Source organism: Sebastes umbrosus, chromosome 5, assembly GCF_015220745.1.
Source record: "Sebastes umbrosus isolate fSebUmb1 chromosome 5, fSebUmb1.pri, whole genome shotgun sequence".
NCBI classification, from domain to species: Eukaryota; Metazoa; Chordata; class Actinopteri; order Perciformes; family Sebastidae; genus Sebastes; species Sebastes umbrosus.
The window spans coordinates 18,769,727-18,790,778 of record NC_051273.1 but is presented as its reverse complement, the minus strand read 5'-3'; the positions used below and the strand labels follow the sequence as shown (position 1 = coordinate 18,790,778).

Here is a 21,052-nt window from a genome sequence, read left to right as displayed (position 1 = left end):
CACCTGTGTTCACCCTGCAATGAGACCCTGGCAGCTGTGGGGCGGAAATTACACCAGCTAATATACAAAGATGTAGGCTACGTTCAAAATCGCTTACTTTTTCCTTTTAGTGACCGCGACCGAATGTAGTAGGACAGTATTTTTGGCATACTGCATTTGACATACTATGTATTGGGATATATTAAATCTCTTTCTGGCATACTAAATAGTATGGTAGTATTGACACCACCATGGGACATGACACCATTCAGTATATAATATAATGCAGTCAAATACAATCATTTCAGGGTATACCCTGGACAGGTCACCAGTCTATCGCAGGGCTGACACATAGAGACAGACACCCATTCACGCTCACATTCATACCTATGGGCAATTTAGACTCATCAATAACCTAACCTGCAAGTCTTTGAACTGTGGGAGGAAACTGGAGAACCTGGAAAGCTAACACAGGGAGAACATGCAAACTCCACACAGAAGGGCCCCAAGCCAGATTTGAACCTGCGACCCTCTGCACCACCCTCGGCTTCATTCCACAACTTTAAAAAAAGGAGGGTTAAGCTACAGTTGTTTATGTTGCAACGAAGAAAAAGCTGCTTGTTCCAGTAAAACAAATCAGTCGTCACTGGATCAGTGGATTATTTAGCATCCATTTGCAGGCTGAATGTAAAGAACACATTTTCTCTGAGTGCTAACGCGACCGCATTTCTGACCCTGCTGAACCGACTGATGGTTGAGTCGTGTGGGTGTAGATCCGGTCTGCAGGATGCCTTCTCTCTGCTTCTTAACCATGAATCTTTTCAAACAAAGCAGAATGGGGCTCTTGTTTCACCTCCTACTTGCTCCACATACTTGAGATGGCGAAGACAAGAGGCTCAAGCAAGCGACGTAAATACTTTTCTTCTTTGTTGCAACACAAGACAATGTCAGTCTTGCCCCCAAAGCCCTGAAGCACCTCTTCTGCAAGTGAAAATACTGACACACAAAATGTAGAAGATCATTTCAATTTTTTTATTTATTGCCATTTAATTTTAAATACACAATATAACAAAATTTAGAAAGACTAAACCAATACAATTAGTTATTTTTTTTTGTTTGTTTTCTGTAAAACTATTTACAAAAAGTATCTTCAAGTTTGATAGAAACTGTACAGTCATCTGTCCACAGGGGGGTCAGGATGATGTGGGGGTCAGAGAAGTAGTGAAGGCAAGTGGGGTGAAAGGCCGCCAGTGTGATACTGAACTAGGAGGTCATCGTTGCAACATCAGTGAAGATAACATTTAAAGTGATAACATCTTCTCTTCATACATTTAGTTCCATAAATGGTTTCCCAACTCAAAAACAAACACATAATGTGGGACCCCAACTGTGGAAATCATTGACCACGTCATTTCCCCATGTGTTGCATATAAAACTAACAAAAGGAACAGAAACACAGCCAAAACTATCTTTGGAATCCGTTTGAACAGTTTCACTGGGTCATACTTCTTGGGCGTTTCCTTCCTGAGATCCTAGGCTTTCTTCATCTTGCTCACGTGAGTGCTGCTGTTCTCGTGGCGAGCCGAGCCGTTGCTGGCTCCGTTGCTGGCTCCGTGGTTGATGCCGTTCTCGTGGTGTTTGCCGTTGGTGTACGCGGCCGTGCCGTTCTGGCACTGCTTAACGTCCTGTTTCGGCAAACGCTTGCCCTTCACGTACGCCTGGATCCAGAAGTTGGAGAAGAGCACGAAGAAGAAGGTCCCATACATCCAGATGAGGTGGAGGATCATGGGGAACTGGTAGTCGCAGCTGTCCATGAAGTAATACTGGGTAGCGTGGATGGATACCAGCACAAACTGGGTCTGTTGGGAAAAAAAATCAGGAGTCAGCAGAGCACTTACTATAAATAAATGTAGAGGAGTTTGTCTTTGAAGCAGAGCCATTAAATTAAAAATCACCAGACATTAAAATTAAAAGGACCAGAGTAGTTTAAGACTCTATATAAATGCATTCAAGCTCCATCATGCTGTCCTGCAGCTGATCCCTGAAGCCTACAAGTAGCAAAATTAAAAATTAATGATGAGACGAACAACACATAAAACTGTAGTAGTATAGGGTGTCCGTACCAGCTGAATGGCAGTCATGTATTTCTTCCACCACAAAAACTTCTGGAAGCGCGGTCCAGCAGCAGAGAGGCCGTAGTAGAAATACATGATGATGTGGACGGAGGAATTCACCATGGCGTGGAAAGATCCCATTCCACCTGGAGAAATAATCACAAACAGAATTAGGCCGACTCAGACCAGCCAAAGAACCGCTGAGTAAAACCTCTGTGGCCTCTACAGTCTTGATTTTTCTCTTGGTTAATAATTTTCTTATGACTAAACAGAAGTCAGTACTTTACAGGTAGCCTGCACAAGGTTTCTTTAAAGGGTAACTTCTGTATTGTTCAACCTGGACCCTATTTTCCCATGTTTTTGTCTCTAAGTAACTAATGGGGACAACAACTTTTTAAATTGGTCCAGTATTGAGGGATAAAGCTGCAGATTGCAGATGCAAAACGAGCTGCGCGGTCAAGTGATCAAATGTAAATTTACGTCCACTTAAGTGCATGTTTTTGCCGCTGACACACTCAGATTGTTATTATAAGTGTCTGACAACATTATGGAAAGGACCCTACAGAGAAATAAAATGTTTTTCTTATCTTTCGCTTGATCCGGTCTGTTTTTTATTGTGTCCAAGTCCCACTCAGGGAGAAGTCTGAATATCCGTATACTCTGGCTCGAATAAATACGGGTGGCCAGCTGGTCATCGAATTCAAAGACCTCATCCACATTGTCAAAATCATCTAAATATGTCAAAATCATCTAAATATTCAGCCATGACATTGGAAATCTTTTAGACAACACTGAGCTACGCTTTCTGTACTCCAACACAACAACACTGCTCGGCTGGCACTCCCGTTTACACCGTGGATGTATTCCACTGTCTTCTGGCAAATACGTCACCTTGCGATATTTCAGACCGAGCCTTCTCCTTGAGCGAGACTCTTTCCATAACGTCAGACACTTATAATAACAATCAGAGCCAGTCATGGCAAAAACAAGTAAGTTTTAGTTGACGTAAATGACGGTGCCAGCATGCCCCAATAGTTCCATATTGCAGCACGTGAGCAGCTGCCGTCTACAGCGCTCTCCCTCAATACTGGACCAATTTCAGAAACTGTTGTCCCCATTAGTCAGTTAGACACAAAAACACGGGAAAATAGAGTCCAGGTTAAAAAAAACACTTAAGTTACCCTTTATAAGACAAGAGCATAAACTAAATGGAGGACTGTGCTGCTGATTGTGCAGGTCAAAATGTACTAAATCGGTATGCAGGATGAAGTCATAATGCTACAACCCTCCACCTGCTACTCCATTAATCATTCTTAAAGTCTTCGATAAATCAAGTTATTAGTTAATTTGTACTCACCAGGAGCATAGTTAATTCCCCACCACCAGGTCCAGGGCATGAAGGAGTGGTGGAAGACATGTAGGAAGGTGACCTGGCCTTGCTTTTTCCTCAACACAAAGAACATCTGAAAGAAAGAGGATATTGATCAGCTACTTAGTTAGTTAGGACCAAAACTGCACACCAAGTGGGTCGAGTAAGAGACTGGACTTACTGTGTCCATGAGCTCAATAATCTTGGAGAACCAGAACAGCCAGGCCACGTTGACCATCTGGTGAGGAGAATAAACACTTGGTAAAATAATCATTTCACATATTAAATCAAAAATTGTATAAGACTGAGTAAATAAAGGGGACTTACTCGAAGTGCTTGAGGACTGTCAGACATATCAACTGGGTCACATCGCCAGGTATACGTTGTGAGCCAACCGGACATCAGGAACTAAATAACAAGAACATTTTATTTACTTGGTTTGTAGTCATAGCATACAGAGTAAGAAAGAACAAAAAAAGTGATCCTTAAAGATATAAATTTAACCAAAACTACACAAATTAAGCCATTTCCATTCAGAGAGAAAAATCTGTAGAAAGTAAATTAATTACAAGTTTTTAATAAAGGGACTGTATGTAATTTTTTACATGTATAAATTGTTTTTTATTGCCAATGTGTGAAGAGGTTCTAACCTAACCTAAAAAATGAGACCTTCCGCGACTTTCTGGGTTTCCTCTATCCGCCTGTAGACGTCATGTACGCTCGCGAGTGCCTTAGCCATAGCGAACGTTCGGTTAGAAATGCAGTCTGCTACTGCTGACAAACGACCAGCCCCCAGCCACAATTCAGACTCCAACACGAACTCCATGAAAGCACAACCAAAAAAAATTGTTATATCTAATGAAGCCCGTCTTGCAAAATAGGAAAGGGACCAACGTCGGGGGGAAAACTAGCATTGTGGGAGAACAGCAGAGCCAGTGCGAAGAGTGTGTGGGCACGTGGAAAGTGAGTGGTGAAGCAAGAGAGAGAGAGTGGCGGCGAGTGTGTGAAAAAATGAGCGAGTATCGGAGCAGAAGAGAGTTAGTTTAGCTTTGAAAATATCAAGTGAATGTACAGTGGAAGTTGCAGTTTGTGCAGAAATGTGTCTTGTTTTCCAGCGGCTGAGTGGAGTGACGGCGATTAACTGCAGAGCGAGTAACATTATCGACTCCGGCCCAGGAGACCAAAACTAGGGTGTCTCCCCCCTGTGCCTTCTGACCACGGTCGGGAGGCTGACGCTGGACAAGTTAACACTAGGATCAACATCAGTCGGGCATTTGATTTGTGGAGTCGACTGTCGTTGACTTCACAGCCACAGGTGTCACTGTTAACAAGCAATTTCTGATTCTTACAGTCCCTTTAAATGTTGCAGACTTAAAGTAACGGTTTCTTACTTCATAGACGATGTATATCGACAGTGCCACTAGTGTGAAGTTGTAGACTATCATGGCTTCCTTCAGCTGGAAGGGCTTGCGATTGGCCATTATGCGAGGTCCGAGGTACATTGTAAAGAACAGGTAACACAGCAATATTACGGACATGGAGATAGGACTCGTCATCAGTGGATAATCCTTCAGCCGTGGATCTAGACAGAAAAAAAAGACAACAACACATCAGACAATAAAAATATAGAATGATCCTTTGTATTGTTTTAGTCCTATTTTATGTGTTTTAAATGTGCACTGTTTGTTTGATGTTGAGCCCTGTCAAAGGAGACTTTATGTTGCTTTATGACGGATAGATAAACTTTATTGTCCATCTATCTATTTAGTCAGGTAAATCACTTACCAAATCCCTCCAAGAGGTAGTCGTAGATATCCCTGGCATGCGAGCCAATTTCCTGAATCTCTCGAAGCATGTTTGCTGTCTTGAATTGTTATGACCAAATTATCTGCGAAAAAACAACAACAAGCACATTGTTACTTTTATTGTCAAAACCAAACGCAGCAGCAATCCTTCAACCACTTTTTTAATGTCCAAAAATAAAAAAGGTTACACATCTCAGATACGTCTTCTCTATCCAGATGTAGTCTTTTTGGATGTGTAAAATGTACCATTATCTTTCCCCATCTGCTTGGAACCTTATAAAAGCGGCTCACTTTTCTTAGACGGTGAAAATTTGAGACATCAACATATAAAATTCAACAGTATTCTCCTTCAAGAATGGATTATATAAACACTTAAACAAAAACCACGTCTTATTCATTGCTAGGGAATTCCTGGGGATCACCCGTGACCAATAAATGCCTAGAAGGAGTATTTTGAGACATTTCCTGATTCAGCAGGACTGAAATGCAATTACCGGGACAGAGCAGCTCATCTCTCACCAAACAAACACTCCCACCCGAAAAAAATACCAGAATGCTTTGCTCCAAGCACTCATCAGACATGGCCTGATATCAGAGAGGAGGTGCTTCAAGGAACTGGGAGGGAATCCCTCATCCCACAGGAAGGCAGCACCCTAATGGCTGTCTGTGTGCAGAAGTCAAGAAGTTACTCACCTCAAATGAACCCAACAAAGGGAAACTTCCTGAACTAAAAACAACTGCAGAACCCAGACACTGACATCCAAGTTCCTTAAACTAACAAGTGTTTCTCCTTGTTATGTGACAACCGCATATCTTGGTTAGAGAACTGCCACTGCAAACTGAGTCTATCAGCACAAATACAAATATGTGCACACACAAATGTTGCTATGGTTTTCAGTATTTCTCTGTTGACAAAAGCTTTGCATATCAAGTGTAAACTGTAAAGCGTAGAGGACACACAGGGTGCGGTCCTCTCTCACAATGCTATCTACAACACTCTACAAGTTTTCACTGCCCAAGGCCTAAAGAACAGCCCGCCTTAAACCAATATAATTAAGTGCTTATAATTTGGTGCTGTGGAATGAAGGGCCGGCAGGGAGCGGAGCTCAGAGGTGCTGCTCAGGTTAACCACAAGAAGGGATATGTGAAGTGAAAACTACAGACATGCATTTTGCCAATAATGAGCTGGATCTAAGGATGTTTACTTTCAGTATCAGTTTTTAAATCGCTGTATGTTGTCACGGGATGTCAAACAAGAATTGTCATTTGCATACTTGTTTTCGAGGCTACTTCAGGGATGAAGTATTTTTGTAGGCCAACCAGGAAGTTAGCATCGCACTGGTTCCCTCGAAAAAAAGCCAATGGGATTTTTCCGTTGGGTTTTGGATATTGCAGAAAATAAGCTCTGTGGCAAACACACGTTTATGATACTTACACGTTTTGTTCAGCAAGATAATCTCCAGAAATGAACACCACTTTTATGATTTTTGAAATGTGAATGCAATCGCCAGAAGTAAAAAGCTAACGTTAGACTATAGACAAACTACACCACGTTCACATGACTTCACATCACCACCACTAAGCTAAAGGCGGACTAGTGTTTGGCGTGATGACGTTTAGTAGTCTCATTTAGCCACTTGTTAGCAACCGCCTTTTTGTAGACACGTAGAGGCTTCAAAATTCACTAGTGGGATATGTCTTACATATTTTTATATATATCGCAGAACAAAACGTTAAAACTTAAACTATATATTAATACAATAGCCCTTGATCTGCTCTGGGGATATTTTGTGTTCTAACGGTTTCTGAACAACAAACAAACATCTACAGTGTAAACAGATCATATCTCACAAACTGAACATTCTTCTTTCTTTTGTAGATCCCCCTCCCCCTACAGTTTGTTCACCTCGGGGCTTTTCAATTGTTAACCATGAGGCAATGTCAACACCACAGCACAGTTATCTTTCTGGTCGATCTCCTTGTTGAGCTTCCAAGTAATTGAGTCCGATTTTGTAACGGCTGCACCGGTGACTTAACTTCCTCCCGTCAATATGGTGAGAACTTTAACTAAGAGTTTTGTCTTCTTGCAGCCCTCACCGTTATCACCAAACGTGCAAATTATTATCATTTTTAAGCAAATAAGGGTGTTGTATAACAGATCACATACATGACATTTCAGAAAACTCTTACACGAAACGCTGTGGATGTTTTTGAACTGACGATGAGGCATTTCGTCAGGCACCTCACATTTCAACAAGAGTATCATCATGTCTGTTGTGTAGAGTCTTGTTCTGAGGAAAAATGCTGGACAGTTACATCGAGCAGATGACCATCTGGTCAGGTTAGTGAGAATTACTTTAGGGCTGGGCGATATCTTCGATCACGAAATAGTTAGTTTCATATCTCGATAACGATATATATCACGATATAGCATGTTTTCTGGTAATTCAATAAATAAATAAATAAATAAATAAAAGAAAAGTACTGAGTATTTTCTCAAAATGAACATTACATTTTAAAGGTCTTATTGATCAAATTTGTATGTAAACAAATATTTTTTTAAAAGTATACATCCACAGAGCCTTTAGGAAGGTGCTGAATAAAAGTATGGCTTTCCCAGATAAAAGTTATTATGATTGTGAATTAATCATTTAAAAAATTTTGGCAAGTCCAAAATGAATGTTTTGTTTATCTCTGTGGAAGATATCGGACGTTTCGTTTCCACTTCTAACAAAGCTTGTGAGCTAATAGTAAAACAACGTTGGTATCACGTAGGAATGCAAGATTACGGCCAAAATGATAAGCATGATTATTTTGATCAATATTGAGATCACGATTATTTATCACGATTATTCATTGATTTTAGGGACAAAATATTTTGTTGTGCTACATTCCTGCTGATTAACAAATCTTTGCATCAAAATAAGATTAAAAATGAGGTTGTTCTTCACCTGAATTCATTACAGATCCATTTTGACAGTCAAAACGAGTAATATATCCAGCAATACGCTTGATTAAGGTTGCAGCAGAGTTTTCTATGAGCATGCATTTTAAACGTCAATATCACAGTCGATCGTGTTCATTTCATTGTGGGAAGCCAAAATCCTGATCGCAATTAATATTCGATTAATTGTGCAGCCCTAGTATCACGTGGTATCTCTTGGTCGTCAGTTGGGGTGGGAAAAAACGGATAAATGGCTGAAATTGACAGTAAGTGCCTGGCAATGACTTGTTGTGAAGTAAATGCAATGGAACGGGGGAGGGAGAATGTGACATCTAGTGGTTGAATGTTATCAATGTTATCAATATCACCTTTAAAAGAAATTCCAGAGAAAAAAGAAATAAATATAGGCCTAGCCTATATCGCCATAGAAACGATATAGAAAAATACATGATACACATTTTAATGTCGTTTTGATGATATCTATTGTTATATTGCCCAGCCCTAGTGATAATGTCTATTATTGTAACACAGTGATCTTGAATTGCGTAGTGGCAGTTTGACCACTTCACATGGCTTAAATCTGATTTCATAATTTGTTTCCAGTAGAAATTTAAGAGTTCTTAAAGCCAAAATTCTCCCTTAATTATGTTGGTAATGCTTTTAATTTTAATAGTTTTGTGTAGGTTTGTATACAGAGAACAGATTTAGTTTGTTGGCACCAAAAGCCACTTTTCTGATCAAATTATGTTGTTGACACTGTAAAAGTGCAATTTTTTTTAACCTTTATTTACAATAGCGTCCTGGCAAAAGGCATGGGGTGATTATTCAGAAATTCTACAAGAAAATATGTAGAAAATATGTTGTCTAAATCTCCCAGTTTTCATGCTCAAACTGCTGTATGAACATTCAACATGTGACTCACTTGAGAGTGTTTTTAAAGATTACTGACCAAAATAAAACTGATTGTGCGAGTCACGGGGGACAGTCTTATGATCATGAACACTAAGAAGAAAAAGAAAAACAATATTTGTGTACGTCCAAGGTGAAGATAGAAGTTTTAAGAAAACAGAAAAATGAAACCACTTCCATTCCAGCTTAGTGAAACCACAAAGCTTACAAGAAGAGCAGTTAGTGAACACCACTGCTTTGACACTTCTGCACCGTTTCCTGCATCTCAGTGAACTCAAACATAATGACACCACTTAAACTGCTCCACCCATTAAGTGTTACCTCAGAATTTGAAACACTTTGAACTACTTGATTACTGTTTCCGCTGTATCAGCAACACTAGGATTAATTCCACAAGAGGACAGGAACTTCCTCATAACTGTGTGAGAGGTCACCAAAGTGTCTCCTGTATTATTGCCATGACGTAGTGAAGCAATTTAGCTGCAGGCACGTGACCACTAAGCACCACCCTTCCTTTAGGCGACGACTTCTGTCCCCTCTCAACACACATAATTTACAGCCCTGAGCTACATTATCAGTCCACTCCTTTGACCAAACTACAATAAAAGTGGATTACTGTTCTGTATGTCTCATCACAACTATTCCTCTTTCAATATTAGGTAACCATGACGACAAGGTGGCTGGTTTACATCTTCAAAAAGGAGATATAAAACAGTGGAAAGAGAGGGGGAACATTTCCAAGGAGAGCCATGTCAATGAATCATAGGGATGGAAAAAGGAAGCGCACAAGCTAGGAGTTAATGATGAACCAAAAAATAAAAAAATCGAGAGGAGCAGACAGGAACCCATTAGTCAAACACACAGTGAAGTATCCGTTAACAGCCTAACACCGAAGAGAACAGCTGCTCAACATGTGTCCACACAGGTTAGTTCACCTTCTATGATAACAGTATTACCTGGTTGAGACTGGAATCTTCCCCTTAAATCATTAAGAGCCAATGTGGATTCCTCTTTCACAGGACGGCAAAGCCTCTCTGCAAAACTGTAAGGGCGGGCGGCGAACAGGAAGGCAGGCAGGCTGGCTGGAGTGGCAGCAGCAAAGAGAGAAAACAGCAGAGCAGGGAGAGAAACAGAGGGAAAGAGAGCGAGAGAGAGAGAGAGAGAGAGAGAGAGATGGGGTAAGGGAATGAGAGTGTAAACTGACAAAGTGTGACTGGTACAGCAGTCTTCCGAATCCCCACCCTCCCTGACTCACACAGTGGATGAATAACTAGCTCACAGAGGGAGAGGGAGGGACGGAGGCTGAGCCAGAGAGAGCCAGCACTGTGTGCCAAGACAAGAGTACAACTGGGGTGAGAGTGAGATGGCCCCTGTTTAAACCCACACTACAAAACACCCCCAAATAAAATGATACTTTCTGAACACCGCCCTGAATTCAACAAGTCTGGTCTCGTCACCCCTCACTTCCCCCACCATTTTACTGTCCTGGTCACACCCACCAACCCCACACACACACATGTAGAGAAACACACACGACCCTGAACGTTTTCGCTCAGGGGCGGGCTGATAATATTATTCACAGGCAGCAGCGGGCGAGAAATCAGAGGAGACTCTGTTATCATGAAGGGGGCCATTGTTACGCCTTCATCGGCTCTCTACCCGGCCAACACCCATAAAGCAAAACTAGCTTTCATGTCTCTCTGTGTGCAGGGAGACAATCAATGTCACAGCCTCAAACAAGTCAGGAGTCGCTGCATTTAGAGCTGCAACGATTAATTTGATCGATTAGTTTTCAACTATTTTTTGATCTTTCGGCAGTTGTAGCTGGCTTTTAAAGCAAGAGTGAAGATACTGGCACCACATGAAATTAGAAAACCTCAGGAATCTATTGGTACCAACCATGTCATACTAGCTTGTTGTAAAGAAGGTTAAATAACGCTCCACACTCGTGCTAAATTTTGGCGAGGAAAAACTGGAATGGCCATTTTCAAAAGGGGTCCCTTGACCTTTGAACTCCACTCCCATGCTGGTAGGAGAGTATTAAATACTAAACACATTAATCACTTTAAGGTACATTTCAAACAGAAACAAAAAAATGTCACAATTAATTATGGACAATCATGCGATTTATCGCGATTAGCCCCAATTTCTTTCCATTTGGTTGCTTTTGTTGTTTGTCTACTTAATATTTGGCACAGACCTGCAGCATGCTTGTTTCATAAACTCAAAGTACAATTCATGATAGCCTGCCAGAGAAAAAAGGAAATACATTCGAGTGAGGAAGCATCATAAAGAAACAGTCATAAAAGCTTGATGTTTACTCAGAGTTGGAGAGTGAAGCCTAATTTATACTTCTACGGAAAAGCTCGCAGAGCTTCTGCAGAGATGGTTTGCGGCGTGCTGCTAATGCAGACGGCACTAATGCAGACGCCGCTAATGCAGACACCTGCGGGTCCAAATCGAAAACAAATTACAGACTACGTGCAGTACTATAAACTGTATGCCTGGCGCGTGCGAGAGGTGCCCGCATACAACGCATAATATAAATCAGGCATCAGGCTAATGGCATACCAAAACGATGACTGTCAGGAGAAGCCATGACTCGTACAATAATGCTTAAAATTCTTCTGAGCGTGTTGCGTAAGGAGGTTTTGATCTCCCTGATAGGAACTCTCACTGCCACACCCAGTTGCTTAAAGAGACGAACAAAACATAGTAATAGCAATAGTTTAATATGCTGAGAAATCATTTCAGTCCTTTGGCAGCAGGAAAATGAGCACTACAGGGAGGAATGCATGGGCAAACCCTGTTATCTCATTGATGATTCCTTCAGATTTGGATTTTGGAACTTCAGAATGCAATAAGAAGTCTGTAATTGCCTTTAAAAGCACATTGTTTGATGTCATTTTTTTGGCAAACACTAGTTGAACTTGGCTGTTCAAATCAAAGACATCTGAGAGCGTTGCGTGAGTGATCTTGTCGCTGTAAATGTTCCACTATATCTGATTGACCGGGCTGGTTTTACCAGTCACTCTGTCCCTGGGGGGATGACGTGAGGAGTGACGGCAGCACTCCACTGTATTTTAGCCCCTCCTCCAAATACCAAAACACAGCTGACCCGCAAAATAGATCATTTTTCTCTGCTTTAGTCATTGACAGAGCCATCTCAAACATGGCAGTCATCTCGTCCTGTGTAACCAACACCCCGCACTACATCAATTAATAAGCAACGCCAGGAAATACAACTAACAAATGTAGTCATTCAACCCCTTTGACCGCTGAAATGGAATAATTAACTGCCCTCATTCAGACTTAGTGACTGAAAGACGCTCCGTCAAAGCTAAACAAACCACAAGTAGTCATGTACAAAAGAGTGAAAGTTACAGTTACCCACGCTAACTCTAGTTAAGTAAGAGTAGGGCCAGGCGATTATTCAATATGATAATTTATCATCTTTCAATTAGGGCTGTCATTCAATTAAATTATTTAATTGCATGATTGTCCATAGTTAATCACGATTAATCGCACATTTTTAATGTTCGAAATGTACCTTAAATGGAGATTTGTCAAGTATTTAATACTCTTAACACGCTAAACTAACTCTACTGAATGTGGATTTCAAGTGTGTTTTACATACAGCTGCCAAATTGAATTCTGAACTAGTGATGATCTTGCAAAATCCAAACAGTACACTCCCAATGGATGATCTGCTGACTTGAGAGTGTAAAAGCAGGAACATGTGTGCGGAAGCTGCATTATAGCGGCGACGCCGAGCATCAGAATGTTCCACCAGCATGTCGCACACTAGTGCGAGGAGTCTGACTCTGCTGCCAAGATACATATCTCAGGTCAAGCTATGCAATGTGAAAAATGTCCTTAATGCTGCTCTGAGGAGCCAGATAAGAATAATGGGGTACTTCAATTTATATCTTCAAGTGGTTCGGCTCAGAACTAGCAACATGATCTTTATTCTATTTGTCAGGTTATGTTAAGGTTTATAAGGTCTCTTCCTGTTCTCATCACTTTTAAACAACTCAGCAGAAATTCTTGGCAGCAACAATCTGACAATTGAGTGGATGCCGCAAGTGAATACTAGTGTCACAGAGTAAAAACAATACGACACATTCCTATCAAGCCAGCGGGATGACGAACACACTCAAGACTAAACAAAGGTTTTACCAAGTGTGCACTTCAGTCAGTAGAAATATCGGATCACGGTTTATTAATGAATGTAACATTAGGCCGCCTATGCCTAGATGGTGTGGGTTTTTACTAGGATATGTTGGGATTTGATTTAACTAAACTTGTTTGTAATGTGGCAAGATCCTGTCAAAGAAATGTTTTCACAAAATTAGTTGTTTGTGTAAAAAATAAAATAAAAGCTAATGTATAACAGCCTCAAAAATCCAGTATTGAATTGAAGCCTAGTTGAGGTCAAGTAGACACATGCACACAGCATAAATACAGGCTTGGTACATGCTCACCTTTAACTATGTTAAAGTTCACACAACACACAACACTGACAGTAACTCCCTCCCGACGTCTAACGGACCCATAAATAACTTCAATCTACAGCAAACATTCCTGCTTGGTGTTGTGCCTCTCTTTAAGATGAAATGTCACAGGATAATTTCTCTGTTCTGCAACCTCGTCTTTTGCCGCATCTGAATATAAGAATGCATGGCCCGCTGACATGGTCAGTTGCATGATCAAAATCAAAAGTTCATTGTTATGAATGTGACTGCACGTAATCCTCTAGATTTGAATGTGGCCATTAGTTAGTCCAGCCATGCATGGCTGATTTGTGGTATGATAAAAATGAATACCGGGGACTTAACGATGCACAAATTGAGAGCAATCCATCCTTTATAAAAACACATTTAAGAAAAATAAACTTGAAGAATAAAAATTTAAATAAAAGCTCGTCGTAGTAACCGTTACCCCTCCGGCACAGGAATGCTGCCAAACTTGTCTGGACACTGACATGTTTACACCATCTCCCCCTTCATTGTGTTTGTCTGAGGGTGTGTGTGTGTGTGTGTGTGTAGGTGGTGGGGGAGTAATATCACACCTGCACGTATTCAGTCAAGGCCGGCCGTTCAACACTGGTCTCATTCTCCTCCCTCCCTCCCTCCCTCTTTCTGTCCCCTCTGCAGGTCTCAGCGACTCAGATTTCTGGAACTTTCCACCAACAACAATAGTACATCGCCTCCTAATGAACGAGCTCAAGCTGATGCAGATTGTGGAGAAAGAACTGCAGCTCAGCAGGTGGAGGAAAGTGAACTTGCATGGTGGCATCCTTAGAAGGTTAGAAATCAGTCAGTTGTGACATTAGTTAAACAATGTTAAAGGGTAATTCCAATTTCTCATCAACTATGACAAAATTGTACTCCCAAGTAGTTGCTGAGATCATGTTAAGTCAAACAGGGCAAATGATATGATTGCTCAGACCATAGACTGTATATAAAGATGGACGACATGAAAGCCCCCCAAAAGTGAAGCCAAAACATCTGGAGTCCCTGGTGGCTGGCTACATTATAGGTCATAAAGCCCGCCTCCTCCATGTTAGCGGATGGGACATGGGCCAAACTAAAAAGTCAAAGTACACGTCAAATAAATATTTCCCAAATATGGTTTCTGTCATTTTAGTTTGTTCTTATCACGCTGATGTGTTTACAAAGCTCCGTTGAAGAATATTCTAAGCTTCACGGCACGGCGCAGCAGGCCCACATGTTCATCTGTCTGTCTCTGATTTATACTTATTATTATTATTACATACTTATACTAAAAAAACAACAAAAAAACAAAGCATTCTAATACTGACGTTACTGCTCACCTATGGTTGTCTCGACCAAATAAATTTGGCTAACCAGGGGCTTTTTTAGAAAACTGTATAATCATCTGACCGCTTTCTTTCTCCTCTTTTTACAGTTGTAACTGTGTTCTGGAGATCTCAGCATTGAACTTGGATAAAACAAATGTTTGAATAAGGATTGAAATGATAGCCAAACCTACAAAAACAAAAAAAAGATCCATGATGTAAGGAACCAATGGCACATTGGGAGGCAATGCTCAAGACTGTGCAAAAACATACAAGTTCTGACTGGAGCCCTGCGTAAAGCATCCTGCCAGTTTAGTAATCTGAGAGGAATTTCCAACCAGAGGAAATGTACAGAGGAAAAATTAACCAGGAATAACACCTGCATCTCTCCTACAACCTACCGATATGCTTAAAGAAATTTGCTGCAATACAGATTGCCCACATGTCAAACTAAATAGTTAGCAGGTTTGTATTTAGTATAAGCAAGTACTACGAATTGACACAAGATTACTCCAACAATAAAAAAAAAAATGTATGCAATTGAATTTTTTGCTGGTATGGGTGCACATCTGGAAGCAATCCATGTCAAAATGCTGGTTTTCGATTGGTGCTACAATGCACCGTCTAATTGTAATATTGTCATCATTACATCATCATCATTTGCCCACTAGCACCTACTCACCACCGAATGAGATTCCCCTCATTTGTGTAAAAAGTTAAATATTTCCCCCCATTGATAGTGTTCTTTCCCACGCCCTTGTGGGAGTCTCATGGGAGAGCATGCTAAAACTCGTCAAAAAAAAACAGCTCCAGGCTTGATATATAGGGCAAGTGTGAACCCGGCCCTGCAGACAAGCTGGGATTATGAAAGACTAAACCACGACTGGAATGACACTCTCCGTATGTCTGTCAGGAATACCTGAGATTCTACTACGACAAGAACTTCCTCTTGATAGTTTCAAACAATATACACGTGTTAACGCTTGATAGTGAAACAACTGGAATGTTTGACTCATATGACACGGAGACGGAAAACAATAGCCACAATTGTGCAAACATCTCTTGAAACGGATGTATCCTTTTACAATTTGTAATAACTGTGTTTTTTTTATAACCTGACCTTTGCCCTAATTTTCCAAAAACTGATGATGCAGCACAACACTTTCCCTTTCGGGGAAATCTCTTCATGGCTGTGCAGACAAGCAGATATTAAAAAATATTTAATACCCAACAGGCAAAGTAATAATTTTACTTTTAATTAGATAAAAACCAAAGCAGCCACTGATATAACTAAAAATATAAACTTGTAGCCACCTTTCCAGGCATGCTGGTCAAAACACACAGTCACCTCCGAGGTCATCAGGACATATTTAAAAGGACATACAATACGTATCATGATACAGGGGTTAAGATACAATATATTGCGATATATTGAGATCCTGTAAGCAAGGCTATATATTGCAATTTTTTTAAATCTAATTGTAGGAAAACTGTCATGTATAAAGAACACACCGCCGTATGCCTACAATCTAAGTAAAAAAAGATTACTTTTTATATGCAAACAGAACACTGGGATCTAAATTTGCATTTATTACAGTCCCTGTAACATCTAACGTCATAGCACTACTTTGCGAGGGCACATACTGTATGTTTGCGAATGAAATAAAGTATTGACCGACTTAATCTTTGCATGTAAACTATATATTAAAAATCTATGATTTGGAGAATTGATACTAAATCACAAAACTCAATACTTTCTTACACCTCTAATAACAAGGCCAGTGCTTACACTGGCTGCATACACTTCTTATCCTTGCTCTATTTAGACAAGAGCAAGTTAAACCATGTTACAGCACTAAGTTATTAAGCCCTAGGATTGAACTGAATTGGTGCATAACCAACCATGTCTCAGTTCTCTGGTTCCTAATTTAATGAACTGTTACTTATGTCCGTGCATAGATTGTCCTTGGGCAAGCTGTGTATTGTATCATCAAAAACTTTGTGCTACTTTTAACTGTTTAGTCACTAAAAAGTAGCTTCAAAAAGGGTAAATTCAACTAGACAAAATTCATACTGTATGAACACCGACTCAAATTAAACACCACAACGTGTAGCTGTAACACAAAACTGTGTCCTGCCCTGAACCCTTGCTGGCACTCACAACATTTGCCCAAAATGAAATGTGAAATGTCCAGTATGTAAGGTAGCTTCTCCACCCACAGGAGGGAACACATCCAACAGGTCTCACAAAACTGACTTATTCAAATGATTGATCAACATACAAAGCTAACATGGCCTGAGTTAACTGACAAAATCCAGATCAAAAGTAAAGAGAGACAGTTTACAGTTTGCTGGAGGCTGAGAAGCAACGGCTTGATATTTCAAATATCCAGGGGGGAAAAGACTGAAGACGACTAGGAGGTCAGGGGCATAAACTGTCATTATCAAGGACACTATTGTGCTTCAGTGAACTGAGTCACAGAGAAGGAAATCCCTTTAAAACCAGACTGGTTGTGAGTAAGTGGTGAGGGAAACGTGCATGACTAACATTTTTCCACTATATAGCAGAGCACTTTACTACTGTGGTGAACTGTTTGAAGTGGACTGTAGCATAAACACACCCAGCTCAGCCTGCAAACGTTTTCTTGGTTTAAAGGGAGTCCATGTCATTTCCACTGGCTGAAACTTGCCGAGTCCTTCGGAGAGGGTGTTGACATTGGAAGCTAATGAGGTGATAACAACATGCAACAGTCACAATGCTGTCGTAGTGTTTGCATTACTATCAGAGGTACACCTGGGCTGGCTGACCTTGAGTACCTTTGTCTCCATCCCACAGTCGTTAGTTACGGCTAATGTTTACATGTATACACAGAGCTAGTGATCCATGAACTACCTTAGGAGGCCATCAGTGAGGGAGAAAAGCATCAATGAGGGCCAGCCAGCACGAGACATTCAAGACACTCAGGGTCATAATTTTGCATTTTCGTCTTTTTGTGAAAACATAAAAAGACAGTGTAAACAGTTACAGATGCATAACGGAAAATGTTTCCATCAAAATGTGGCCATGTGTCAACTTAGCATGACATGCATCAGTTGTAAAATGCAGTGCTATTTCCTCCCGATCATATTCAGATGTCAAATGACACTTAACTTGTGTGGTAAAAACCTACAGTTTTAGCCTCACAGTGCTCTTTCCCCATTGTGCATTGCATAAAAGAGGTGTGGCTGTTAGTGGTTAGTTTGACATGACTAATGCTGTTGCATCCAGCAACGGAGGCGTAGGACAACATTATCAGGAACATTATCTTTATATGACATATTACACGACAATATTTACTCATCACATGGTCTAAAGGTCAACTTCTCTTCCTGCTACTCTAAAGAGTCAAATGTTTCTTGTGTTTTACTGGAAAATAAAGTTAGCACGATAATAATGCGTTAATGAAAAATCGTTTTAACACCGATAAATTTTTTAACACATTAACCCAAACGATATTTGGGAGGTTGTAGCGGGCTCCATTTTAAAGCTAGAGTGAAGGATGTTAAATAACGCTCCAAACTTGTGCTAAATTTTGGTGACACATGCTAATCACATGAATTGTAGGCAAATAAATACACAAATACTCAGCTACTAAAATCGTAAAAAACTTAAAGGTTCCATATTATGCTCATTTTCAGGTTCATACTTGTATTTTGTGTTTCTACTAGAACATGTTTACATGCTGTAATGTTCAAAAACACTTTATTTTCTCCATACTGTCTGCCTGAATATACCTGTATTTACCCCCTGTCTGAAATGCTCATGAACCCATTTTCAAATGTGTGCCTCTCTGATGTATAATAAATGAGTCAGAAACTATACTGGAGCTGCCAAGAAGAGCTGGAAACAACAAGGTGTAACACTCAGGAATGTACCCGAGTCCACTGAGGCTCATAGTGAACCGTTATAGTTATAACATTTGGCCAGCAGGTAAGTTTCACTTTTGATAGACTAGGGCAGGGGTCTGCAACCTAGTGTATGGTACGACGGTACAACGGAGTATTAGGGCTAAATTGAGGGAAAAAAAATAATCTGATATTTTGAGAAAAAAGTCGTAATATAATGAGAATAAAGTCAGAAGTTTACGAGAAAAAAGTCGTAGTATTATAAAGTAGTAATTTGATGTGTTATTTTCTTTTTCGTCATAAAGTTATGACTTTATTCTCGTAATATTGCGACTTTTTTCTCGTAAAGTTATGACTTCATTCTCGTAATATTACGACTTTATTCTCGTAATATTACGACTTTATTCCCATAATATTACGACTTTTTCTGTAAAGTTATGACTTTATTCTCATACTATTACAACTTTATTCTCGTAATATTATGACTTTTTTCTCGTAAAGTTATGACTTCATTCTCGTAATATCACGACTTCATTCTCGTAATATTACGACTTTATTCCCGTAATATTACGACTTTATTCCCATAATATTACGACTTTTTCTGTAAAGTTATGACTTTATTCTCGTAATATGACTTTATTCTCGTAATATTACGACTTTATTCACATAATATTACGACTTTTTTTTGTAATATGACTTTATTTTGTAAATCTCAGATGTTTTTCCCTCAATGTGGCCCTAATACTCTGTAGTACATTGTCTCTTTGGCCCTCACTGCATTAGACTTATATATTATATACTTAGACTATAAAGTGTTACCTTCATCACAATGCTCAAATGTTCTTTGCTGCTCCAGACAGATTTATTTTGTTGTTTTTTTGCCTAAAAAGGCTCTTCTGATAGTAAAGGTTGCTGACCCCTGAACTAGGGTGAAACTATAATGTACTATAATTCATAACCTACCTGTTAAACATGAACACACACTCTCTTTAACACTTACATGGAGGTGTATGACAAAATGCCCAAAAGGCGACCGTTAACTGTTAGCATCTGCCTTCAAAGAGCTGAGAAACAACACCCAGTGAAGAGGAGGCTGTCTCCCGCTGTCAATGAGCTCTTTGTCCGCAGCAGAACAGGTGCAAATGATGAGCAGCATATACAGGATGATACCATGAGTAGAACAAACGAACTAAGCTAAGCTAACTGGTGTGTAAATTTAAACTACAACCACATATTTTCAAGGGACACACATTTGAGCACAACACCGGAAGCGAGGTCAGAGGTGGCTCGTGCCCAACTTTAATTAAGCTAAAAAAAACTAAAAATTACAACAAAAAAAAAAGTGTTTTTTTTTTTGTTTACGTTTAAGCTAAGCTAATTATAAAGAAAACCATTAAGCCATTAATTAATTTTAATTTAATTACGGAAATTGACAGCGCGCGCGCCCGCCCCCCAAACCGTCCCCCTAAACCAACTGAAATTAACTGTCGTAGAGTTAACGGTTTATAACGGTTAAATTGTGCTAAAACCAGTGTTAGAAAGTACTCACTTGATATAAAGCTGAGGGGAAACTGTCGAAAGCAGGCTGATAACGTCGCCCCGGCGCCTGTGGTGAAAGCTTAGCTCCACTTCCTCTTTCTTTCCGCTTAAATCTTCCTCTTCTTGACGTAATGATGGAGCTGGAAAAAGGTGGAGTCATCTCTGAGCTGCTGTGAGTTCACTTTGGTCGCCTAATATGGACGGGACGTAACAAACCGACTGTGTATGTAATGTTAACGTAATGTTAACATACTCAGCATTATACAAGCAATCAGCTTCATTCTAACAGCTGTTGAATGTCTACTGATGCCAGTGAAAGTGTTAATGAGGCTGCTTCTGATGGGAGTTGGACCTGTCTAATCTCTGGTACAGTCCACAGTAGATACTGGCTGAATTTGCCCAATCTGGGACATTTTTTTGCTTTTCAGATTTCTGGAATATATTGTGATATGAATCAATAAAAATCCAAACCCAGTACCACACACAGGATGCATCCTAATCAAATAAAAAAAAAAAAATGCAGATATCACTCATAAAATAAATGGTAGACATATTAAAGGGGACATATCATGCTCATTTTCAGGTTCATACTCGTATTTTGGGTTTCTACTAGAACATGTTTACATGCTTTAAAGAGACTGCTTGTAACTTCTTACACGTATAAATCAACCGGGTCGGTGTCCAATG

The 21,052-nt window shown here is 40.0% G+C and overlaps 2 protein-coding genes and 1 long non-coding RNA gene across 9 annotated transcripts in view; 2 read left to right on the top strand and 1 right to left on the bottom strand.

The window, feature by feature from the left end:
- Positions 1 to 990: 990 nt before the first annotated feature.
- On the bottom strand, positions 991 to 20,516 carry elovl1b (ELOVL fatty acid elongase 1b). 4 transcript variants are annotated; one of them, XM_037769200.1, is made up of 9 exons: positions 20,376 to 20,515; positions 10,077 to 10,202; positions 5,248 to 5,350; positions 4,854 to 5,044; positions 3,790 to 3,870; positions 3,644 to 3,700; positions 3,451 to 3,556; positions 2,103 to 2,239; positions 1,512 to 1,838 (listed from the first exon to the last, which is right to left on the bottom strand). In XM_037769200.1, exons 3-9 carry the CDS (start codon positions 5,315 to 5,317, stop codon positions 1,512 to 1,514), a joined length of 969 nt encoding a protein of 322 aa, XP_037625128.1. In that variant the 5' UTR covers positions 5,318 to 5,350; positions 10,077 to 10,202; positions 20,376 to 20,515. The 4 variants fall into 4 exon arrangements, with proteins under 4 accessions (XP_037625132.1, XP_037625128.1, XP_037625129.1 ...); XM_037769201.1 differs by having other exon boundaries at positions 10,077 to 10,198; XM_037769204.1 differs by lacking the exon at positions 10,077 to 10,202 and having other exon boundaries at positions 991 to 1,838; positions 20,376 to 20,516.
- LOC119488045 lies at positions 11,129 to 15,472 on the top strand. 2 transcript variants are annotated; one of them, XR_005206857.1, is made up of 3 exons: positions 11,129 to 14,144; positions 14,277 to 14,427; positions 15,052 to 15,472. It is a non-coding gene; the product is annotated as an uncharacterized LOC119488045 (long non-coding RNA). The 2 variants fall into 2 exon arrangements; XR_005206856.1 differs by lacking the exon at positions 11,129 to 14,144 and having other exon boundaries at positions 14,196 to 14,427.
- Positions 19,850 to 21,052, top strand: part of mob3c (MOB kinase activator 3C) — a 14,409-nt gene continuing 13,206 nt past the window's right edge. The window contains exon 1 of one of the 3 annotated variants that reach the window (XM_037769206.1): positions 19,850 to 19,962. The gene's annotated coding sequence lies outside the window, so the exon portion shown is untranslated. Of the gene's footprint in view, positions 19,963 to 20,400; positions 20,589 to 21,052 lie in introns of those variants that run through there. The other 2 variants (XM_037769205.1, XM_037769207.1) reach the window with 2 other exon arrangements.

What these genes read in the sequence shown, in the direction of transcription:
- elovl1b (XM_037769204.1), bottom strand. Translation starts at nt 5,317, where the DNA reads ATGCTTCGAGAGATTCAGGAAATTGGCTCGCATGCCAGGGATATCTAC. An exon ending in CGATATACATCGTCTATGAA is followed by an intron (nt 3,871 to 4,853) that starts GTAAGAAACCGT and finishes CTTGTTATTTAG; the next exon opens with TTCCTGATGTCCGGTTGGCT. An exon ending in GGGAATTAACTATGCTCCTG is followed by an intron (nt 2,240 to 3,450) that starts GTGAGTACAAAT and finishes TTATTTCTCCAG; the next exon opens with GTGGAATGGGATCTTTCCAC.